At 44.1% G+C, this 9,650-nt stretch overlaps 1 protein-coding gene across 1 annotated transcript in view; it reads left to right on the top strand.

The window, feature by feature from the left end:
• ETF1 (eukaryotic translation termination factor 1) overlaps positions 1-8,589 on the top strand; it is a 22,825-nt gene extending 14,236 nt beyond the window's left edge. Inside the window, exons 4-10 of the mRNA XM_009649659.2 lie at positions 118-256; positions 1,202-1,392; positions 1,908-2,037; positions 2,792-2,947; positions 3,541-3,605; positions 4,834-4,981; positions 6,472-8,589. Coding sequence (XP_009647954.1) covers positions 118-256; positions 1,202-1,392; positions 1,908-2,037; positions 2,792-2,947; positions 3,541-3,605; positions 4,834-4,981; positions 6,472-6,554 — 912 coding nt within the window. The 3' untranslated portion in view covers positions 6,555-8,589. The remainder of the gene's footprint in view (positions 1-117; positions 257-1,201; positions 1,393-1,907; positions 2,038-2,791; positions 2,948-3,540; positions 3,606-4,833; positions 4,982-6,471) is intronic.
• The last annotated feature ends 1,061 nt before the right edge of the window (positions 8,590-9,650 follow it).

The following is a 9,650-nucleotide window of genomic DNA, read 5'->3' as shown; positions in this document are numbered from 1 at the left end:
AAAGACTATACCTATGGAACTAAAATTTATTGAGGCGTATTGTTTCTGGTAGCCGTTCTGAACCAGGGTCCTTAATAAACTGGTACTTGCTGCTGACAACATCGTTTTCTGTTCCAGGCTCTTACAGCGCTGCTTTCCGACGACAGCAAGTTTGGCTTTATTGTAATAGATGGTAGCGGTGCACTCTTTGGAACTCTTCAAGGAAACACAAGAGAAGTCCTGCACAAATTCACTGTGGATCTTCCAAAGAAGCACGGTAATGTGCTAATCTGTCTCTAGACTGCTTGCAGCAGAATATTGCAGGGTGGGATGCGAGGGTAGAAGCAGGCAACTTGGCCTGTAGCTTTTTAGTTCTACTCAATTCTTTGCTTCCCTGAAATCTGACAGCAAAGCCTCTAGTCCCAACCACCTGTCAAAATTAATGAATCGCTGTAATATGCTGTTGATCCTCTTAAAGTGGCACTTTTTATTTCTTGGTGCATTTGACCCTTTACTTGGTTTTGGGACAGCCTTAAATAAATATTACTAGCCCAACTGATAACATCATGTGGTAGTGTCTTTAAAGTTTGCATCTGATAGTGTTGCATGCAAACCACAGTGAAAAGCAAGAAGCTGTTCCTTGCAAGAAGCACAGAAGCCTAATGGAGCAAGCAAAATTCTAGTTCTGCTATGCGATGCTGTACTGTAGTGAGCCACTGATGAATTCAGCAACTTGTCCGTTAGCTAATTCTGGTTTACTGTCCTTCTCTGGAAGTTAAGAGTGGGACAAAATGAAATAGAAACATCTCCCCCACTAAGTTTCTGCAGCAGAGACTGCTGGGATGCATTGCATCAGCAAGGAAGGTATGTGAGACAGTTTAACAAAGGAGATTGCTTTTAATGAAAGGACGTAGAAAATGTGCACGGATGTTCAAAATTTGCAAGAGAATTGCGAGTCTGTATAAAAAGGAAAAAAAAAAACCCTCAACATATTTTCCTCTGTGGGATACAGAGAGAAAAAAATCTCTTGCTGTGAATGAACGCTCTTTATTCGCTTGCTGTTTCAATGAGTGCCCTGACTCTGCTTGTGGTAAACTAATTCTGAAGGCTGTGCCTGCCCTTGGCTTCAGTTATTCAGGGCCCAGTTGGGACCATATACTAATAACCTTCCTGAAATGAAATGACTTCCAAATTGCTACCTCACATCTGTTCTCTCGTAAAGGTAGAGGAGGTCAGTCTGCCTTGCGTTTTGCTCGTTTGAGAATGGAAAAACGACACAACTATGTAAGGAAGGTAGCAGAGACGGCTGTGCAACTGTTCATTTCTGGCGACAAGGTGAACGTGGCTGGTCTCGTTTTAGCTGGATCAGCTGACTTCAAAACTGAATTAAGTCAATCTGACATGTTTGATCAGGTGAGTGGCCTTTTCTGAGCAAAGCCCAAATGTTTAAGCTGTCAGTAGTAACATGGTGATATTAGTAGTAGCTCAGGCGTAAGATGCATCTCGGGAGGAATGTAACTTTGGTGTCTTAAGTGATTTGATCAAAACTAAAAATGCTAGAGAGGTCTGCCTTTCCTAAAACCTCATGTGAGGAGGTGAAATCTATTTTTCTTAGTAACAGTGCTAATAAGAAACCTGTCTTCCTCAGTTTGGAATCGGTGTTCATGTTCTTTGTGTTCTCAAAACTAAAGTAGAAGCTTTATTGGAATTAAACCCCACTAAACTTGATCTCCCCATTGCCTGAAAATTGTGCTTCAATATGAAGCATTCAGAGGTCCCTCTGACTCAGAACCTCTCCTTGCAAGTGAAGCAAAATAGATTAATGCTGTGACTCTTGCTGGGTACTTACTCTGGTGGCATTATGAAGTAGTCTTATGGCAGGGCTGTATAATAGACTCTTTTTCACGTCTCCTCTTTTTCTTGTTTAGCGGTTGCAATCCAAAGTGCTCAAACTAGTTGACATTTCATATGGAGGAGAAAATGGATTCAATCAAGCAATTGAGTTGTCAACTGAGGTCCTCTCCAATGTGAAATTCATTCAAGAGAAGAAACTAATAGGTATGTGACTACATGCTCAGCCTTCTCCTGAGCTAGATGGGCCTGACTGCAAGTGCTGGTCTTGCTTAAGACCTCCTGCTACTGCCTTGGTGTGCTGCCTCAGCCCTGCAATGCTTTCTGAGTTGAGCAGAGCATGACTTGTAGTGATTCTTTATGTTAGCCGGACACTGTCTCAAATGCTGCAAGACTTAATGAGGCTTTAAGGAGTGGGCTGTTTAGTTGTGGTATCTTTTTTCCCCACTAAGCTTCTTGAATCTTTTCTGTTTATCTTTTAATCAGAGACTGCCTTAGTTTCAGACTTTCTGGTGATGTTTGGGTGGGAGGGGGAAAAAGTATCTCCTCAGACTGTTTGCATCTTCAGCAAGATTTCTTTTGTTTTAAGATGGCAGTAGAAATGATCCCTTGTTTGACTGTCAGGAGGCACACGTTGCTAATTTGAAAGCACAAGCAGGCAATAGTAACAGTAGCTACATTACACTGAAAAGAGTGAAGTTAAATAGTGCCTGCTGGTGGGTTAATCCAATTGATTGTTTCAATGGAGTGAGATTCCTGACGGGGCAGTGTCTGGAGTTGACTTTCTGCCGATGAATGTTCTAAATTACATGCTTTGACATGTTATCAAATCCCTTGCTTCCTTCAGCAGTGTTGCAGTCTCCTTTCCCAGTTTTTTCCTGCATTCAGATCAGATTTGTTAAAAATCCACGTGGCACGGTCAGTGTTCATGACCCTCTCTCTCTTTGTATCCTGGCTGCAGGACGATACTTCGACGAAATCAGTCAGGACACGGGGAAGTACTGTTTTGGCGTTGAAGATACACTAAAAGCTTTGGAAATGGGAGCAGTAGAGATCCTGATAGTCTATGAAAATCTGGATATAATGAGATACGTTCTGCACTGCCAAGGCACGGAGGGTAGGTGGCGCTTCTGTGAGACTGAAAGGTCCTTGAGGGTTTGACACCGAAGCCGTCTCACTTGGATAGATTACGCTGGAGGAACTCCCTAAGTGGATCTTTAAGGACTTGATCAAGGGGATGTTGTGTAGGCAGGTCACCGACTTGCAGCTTCACAGCTACTCTGGGGGAAAAGTCTGAAGCTAGCAAGCTTCCACTGTGGAGAAAGAATTGCACGGCTGGGGTGGCAGCTTGTCACAGAGCTAGCGTGAAACCTGCCTTTTGGTTGTGTAAGTAAGAGTGTGATACCGGACAGAGGGGAGACTGACTTGACTTGACCCTTCTGGCCAAACTCACAAGTCTTACTGACTGTAGACAAACTATATGCCTACAGCAGGACCTCTGCCTCTTTTGGTTCTGGCACTACAGTTATTCACTACTGGTGTGCCCTGTTTGGTTTCCCATAGAGCTTCAGCTAGAGAAAAAGGTAGTGTCGATGACCAAACCCTCTGTTGTAATTGCTGGCTGTTGTCAGTCTCTTGCTGTCTCTAATCTGCATCTGGTAGTCTTATCCAACCTAATATTTTTTTTTTTTTCCCCCTCTCCCTTCTCAGAGGAGAAGATCCTGTATTTGACACCGGAGCAAGAGAAGGATAAATCCCACTTCACAGATAAAGAGGTATTTCAGATTTGAGGCTTGCAGATTTATTTTCAGTGTACTGCTGCGGCATTCTGAATATCTGAGCTTAATTTGTTGCAAACATGCGAGCATGACATTTCTGGCACTCAGATGAGACCTCAAGGCGGTAAACTGTGGCTCTTCCTTTTCACCATCAGCGTAACCCCTGGATTCTAGATTTACTTTTCTCCAGTCTTCCCTGCTGCCAGTTCCAAGGTTGTGTAAATGAGCTGAAGTGACAGGCAATATGGGATCTTTGACCACCATCAAACAGTCTGCTAGAAGAGTTTGGTAGCCAGCACGAAACATGCAGGCTGAGGTCCCAAACCATTACTCCCTGCTTATTGTGCACAGATTTGGTCAGTAGAAAATAACCGTGAGGCTAGAAACTATGATGTGGATTTAAGTGCAAGGGAGTGTTTGCTTCTAGATTTATTTGAAGTGTGGATCTGTCATTTGCTGCCTGTGAGTTTCTTGCCTGTACAGGTCAAAAAACCCTGACGGGGCTGTATTACTTTGCAGAGTAAGCTGGGCAAAAAAAGTCTGTCCCTTGCAAAAAGGGTGGTCATTTTTGTCTTGTATTAGGACTGCCAGGGTAGCAGTTTCCAGCTGCTTTCCCTCCTGGTGGGGTAATTGCTAATTCCTTCTGCGCATGGAAGGTTTACAATGTTATCTGCAATGCTGTAGCGTTTCTATGCCAATAATCACTTGACCTTCTACTTAGAAAACTATGATTTTTGCCTCTGTATTTGCCTAGATCAGTATTTCCTAGAGTAAACAGTGCCTGGTTAGACAAGTGGTGATGGTCTGCTTGCGGGGTATAAAGCAAATCTAAAGAAACAGTGAAAACTAAGAGTGTAGCATGAGGTGAGAGCTGAGCAGAAGAATAGACAAGGCATTTTCCCTCCCACTTCTGCGCTAACTTCTGTCATATGGAGACCCAAAACAAGGCCTGTCGATATTTAATTTCTTAGCACCAGGAGCCTTCTGCTTGTGCCAGCACTTGTCTGATACAGATGTGTCGGGAATGCCTACGGCCTGGATCCCGGCAAGCGTGTTGGGCTGCTCCAGCCTGCGGAGCGTGAAGGCTGGCGCCTCTCTCTTAGGCCTGAAAAGACAGGGGTGATGTTTCAGCCAAAGACAACGTTTAGTGTGGATTTTCTCAATACCTGACATGCAGTGGCCATAACACTTTTATTTTATTTTTTCCCCTCAAATGTCTACGTAGACTGGCCAGGAACATGAACTGATAGAAAGTATGCCCCTTCTGGAGTGGTTTGCAAACAACTACAAGAAATTTGGAGCAACATTGGAAATTGTTACAGACAAATCACAGGAAGGATCCCAATTTGTGAAAGGATTTGGAGGAATTGGAGGTAAACAAGGGAAAAATTGGATGGGAGGTGGATTTATTTTTTTAAATGGTTGATTCGATAATCTGGTGCCGATATGAGTGGAAAACTGAACAGATTAATCTCCTGTTAGTCACTGTACCAGTTTAAGAAACTACCATGTTCATCAGGGGTGTCCAGGTGAATTCATTCCTTATTCAGCAAAGTGTTGCTGCATGGGCTGGCACTCTCAGACAGTGTTCCTCGGATCCCGTTGTCCTTCTGTCCCCCCTCTGGGCACTCTGTCCTTCTTTCCAGCTGCTGAGTTTCAGAAGGGCCATGAACTGCTTCACTCTGTCTCAGCACGGTTGTGGTTTTGTGGCAGACTGTGCCCTGCTGTGTAGAAGTGGTGTATGGCAGACACCAGCCTAGTTTCTGAAGCAGTTGGATACCTGTTACTCGTCTCTCGGAACTTTCCTGTACTTTGCTCCCCAGTCTTCCGCTTCCGTTCAAAATAAAAGTACTTTTAGCCCAACTTCATGGAGAAATGAGGCTTCTGAAATCCTTCAGTCCTTCTCTTGAACTCACTGACTGGTTTCACCTAAGCCTGGCAGAGGGGCAGGTAGCTCGGGTGCTTCAGTCTGACAAAAAACATTAGCAGGGTAGAGCAAAACCAGCTGCCATGCACCTTGTTCTCCCCAGACTAGCGATTCCCAGGGCGAAGCTGTTGCTTATTTGCTGATGAGCCAATTGTTGCCACTCATTGTGTTTAGGTTGATGGAGAGAGATGAGTGTATTGTGGAGAGGAATTTCTAGGGGCCAAAGAACACCAATCAGAAGGAAACAAGCTTGAATTGTTTGGCTACATAAGGAGCAACAGGTTTCTAAATTTTCAGGGTTTATAATTCCAGGAGTCCTTCCTGTCCTGTCAGATCCTGCCTCTTTTCATGGTGGGATGCCCATTGCTACAGTGCTCTGGTTCCTGTAGACTTGAAAGGAAATACTCCTTGAATGCCCTTCACCTAAGTAAATGTTTCTGGGGATAAAGGCTTCCCAGAAAGCCAGGTTGGTGTTTGGGGTGGGAAGAGTCTGGGAAGATGGCCACTGAATACTGCTTTTACTCCATTGTAAAAGTTACCTCGGAGCCAGCTGCCTTCTGAATTTAACTTGCAGGCTTTCATCAGAGCAGTTATACCAGAACAGGTGATCTGTTACTGGTAATTTTTTTTTTTTTTTGAGATACAATCCTTCTAGAATAGGCTTGGCTTTTCCAGGAGAAAGCTGGTCTGTGCTGGGCAGGTAGGTATTTCTTCCTTTTGGCAATAAATTCCGTCAGGCTGTAACATGGATGTGGCATTTCCACTCGAGCTGCGTGTCTGCTGTCAGCCAGCAGTTTGAACCTGTCTCGCAATACGAGTGCTAAGTCAGCTCCTGAAAATGTAATTGAGAGACTCTTGATGTGCAGACAGGCCTCAGTAAACTGCTCAAAATGCTCTTTGAATTTTGAAGAAGCTAAAGAGTGTTGTTTTTACCAGGTATCTTGCGGTACCGAGTGGACTTCCAGGGAATGGAATACCAAGGAGGAGACGATGAATTTTTTGACCTTGATGACTACTAGGTAGTCGACCTGGGTCCGGCAAAACGTGCCTCGCCCCTCCAGCATCCAACCCAAGGAGCAAACTCATGGTGGAAAACACAACAGATCCCTGCCTTAGAATTGGAACATTTCCAGAACTTGATCCACAAGCATTGGATTTAAAAAAGCAAAACCCTACACTTTGATTTGTCATAGTGTCAGTACAGCAGCAAACTACTAAGTTCCTGTATGCCACTTCGGACTAATTTAAAAAGAATCCCAGTTTTTACTTTTACTCAATGGTGAAATTGGTTGCTCTTGTATTTTATGAAAATGATTTTTTTAACCTTCATGATACATTAACTGCTGTAAACCTCTTCCTTCAAAAATTAATAGAAGTAAGATCCTACTGGTTTGTTTCTTTTTACTTTGATTGGAGAAATAAATTGCTGCATTTTGCAGCAACATGACCCATTTACATGGCATTCTCAGCTTAGACTGCAGAAGAAATGTAACGAAATTGGAGCCATTCATTCTCTTCAAAAGAATGAGAAGGCACTTACCTAGAGTGCTTAGTTTATAATGTGTGGCTTGCAAATTCAGATTGTTTGGGGAGGCTTACCAGCCAAACGTGCTTTAATCTATTTGCAGAAGCGCTGCTCTTACAAACTAGGAAACGCACTTCATCGATTGCAATGAAAATGCTGCTGAAGTCTTGGGCTTAATATGGATTTGAGCAGTGCAGCCTTCAGGGTTTTTGTTTTTTTTTTTCAGTCTTGACAAAAATAAACATACGATTTAAGTGAAGTAAGGTACACTTTGCTTCGTTTTGTTCCTCAATAAGTTTTTCTTTTTTTTTTTTTTTTTTTTTTTGCTTTAGGACTGCGTAAGGTTTCCTTGATTATGTGAATTTGAACCCACAGTTCTTTAATGGAAGCGGGTATTTTATGGGAATAATTAGTAAGCGGAGTCCTTGACTGAAACCTTAGTACTGGCGCATTTGGAGCGTTGTTTGATGCCAACATGTTGAACGCTGGTGTGGCCCACTGGGGACATCCACCTCCCAGCGCCAGGGCAGGCTGCTGTGGTGGCTCCCAAGCGTCCTGTAAATCTGATGCTGAACTCCAATGCGCCCTTAATGGGTTAAAACCTCTGGTTGCATTGAGACTCAAGAAAGCTTTTTGTCATGCCTGCTATATAGAATGCATTTCAACCTACTAGAAATGGCTAAGGGTTTTTCGGATGGGCTTGCAGGCAGAGGGGGAGGCGACCGTTGGCACGAGGCAATGCGCAAGGCTTGCTGCTTCTTTTTGGGGGTCACTGGGTTCTCTGATGGGTGCCCTGCCATCGCGGTGCCCGGTAGCTCTGTTCTTCACTGCCTCTGTCACGCCTGGTGCATCGGTCAAAAGCAGCTTCTGTTCCAAGTTGCATACCTGCCTATTTTTCCAGTAATCCTGTTTCACTTGAATGGAGGGGGAGCTTGTCTTAAAAATTCTGCCACGCTGTTCTTTGAGGTCCAAAATTACTGTCATTGCGAGCAATATAATTTGTATCCCTGGTTAATAACCTGGCAGATGGCTTTGCTGTCGTTTTCACATCAAAGCTGGAATCTCTCACGGAAGGTGTGACTGGGTCCGCCGCAGATCTGCTCAAACCCAGGTTTGAGCCCATTTGCGGTCTCCACAGCGGTATGTTCTGGATTTTGCCATTGTAAATGGGTCTAATGTGACATGACAAGACCAGAAAAATTGGATGTAAATTTACATTTTTGAATATACTGCTTGTTGTTTCACATGATACATTTAGGGTATGCAGCTCCTTTTTGTAGTTTTTATTTTTACTATTTAAGTTTGGAAATGATGCCAAATTTTTGTATTTCTTTAATCAATGTGTTCTCTTCAGTGATATATATTGCATTATATATTGATGTGTATATCAATATATACTGATATGTATTACACTTACACATACAAACACGTTAAACGGGGGTGAAAAATCCTAGCCTTCGCATACTATATAGCCTCTGCAGAGAGATCCCAAGCAGTGATATCTTGGTGTTGTGATGTACAGAAATGGAGAAGAGTATTAAACCATATTTAAGAATATAGTACAGACTCCTGGTTTATTTTCTTTAGTCCAGGAACCACCTGCTTTACCCTCAGCTTGGTGCCAGCTTCAGGGCAGCACTCGAGTTTTGAGGTAGCTGTTCCATAATTGGGCTTGAACACCGTGTTCCTTCACCATACTGAGCCACTCTTGTAAGCTGTAGCGGAAACCCAGCTTCAGAAGGGGAGGAAAAACCCAACAACCCAAGCTGGAAGGAAGTTGTGCTGTGAGCATTACCTGAGGCGGACTTCTGAGCGACTGAGGTAGATGAAGAATGCCCTGCAGATGTGGAAACCTGCCCTTAATGTTCCAGTCACAGAACAGCTGGGTGGTTTTTTTGTTTTGTTTTTTTTCTCTTAACAAGCCTTTTCTACCCTGCCTGTCCCTGTGGGGCAAATCCGGATCGGAAGCGTGGTTGCTGTGTGGGCCTGCCGCCTCTGGTGTCTCCTGTGTCCAAGCTACAAGTCGTGATGACTTTCCCAGAGAGGATGTGCCCCCTCCCCTAGCTGCGTAGGTGAGCTATAGAAGACCTCATTAATGCTGCGAAGGTGAGATGTAGAAGACCTCATTAATATCAGGAATCTTAAAGGATGCTTTACATCGCCTGCCAGCTGGTCTTGCCTAGCGGTGATCCTCTGGCTGAAGCTGAGCGCCCCTCTTCTTGCGCCACGGTACCAGAACGGCGCAGGACCTGTTGCTGCGTGGCTGTTTGCAGGCTCTTACAGCGATAGGTCTTCCCGGGAGCCTAGGCAGGCTTCAGGTTTTGTGCTCTTTGTCTTGGATCTGCAGTTGTAGCAGACGGGGGGAGCATGGCTCGCAGCCCTCGGGTCTCTGGATAGTCGAAGTTTTGCAGATGTGACGTTTCTGCTGGAGCAGAAATAAAAACGGTGCACAAAAGTGCTTTGCCACGTGCATCTCGTGCTGTCTACAACCTCGGTACAGAAAACTGATCATCATTCAGCTCGTGGCGCAGATAAAAGCATCAAGCTGACATCAGCACAAAATATTTAAAATAAATAAATTCCATCAGTC

Source organism: Egretta garzetta, unplaced genomic scaffold (genome assembly GCF_000687185.1).
Source record: "Egretta garzetta isolate BGI_Z169 unplaced genomic scaffold, ASM68718v1 scaffold60, whole genome shotgun sequence".
Classification (NCBI taxonomy): Eukaryota; Metazoa; Chordata; class Aves; order Pelecaniformes; family Ardeidae; genus Egretta; species Egretta garzetta.
The sequence above is the reverse complement of the archived record's forward strand: the minus strand, read 5'-3'. Positions and strand labels throughout refer to the sequence as shown.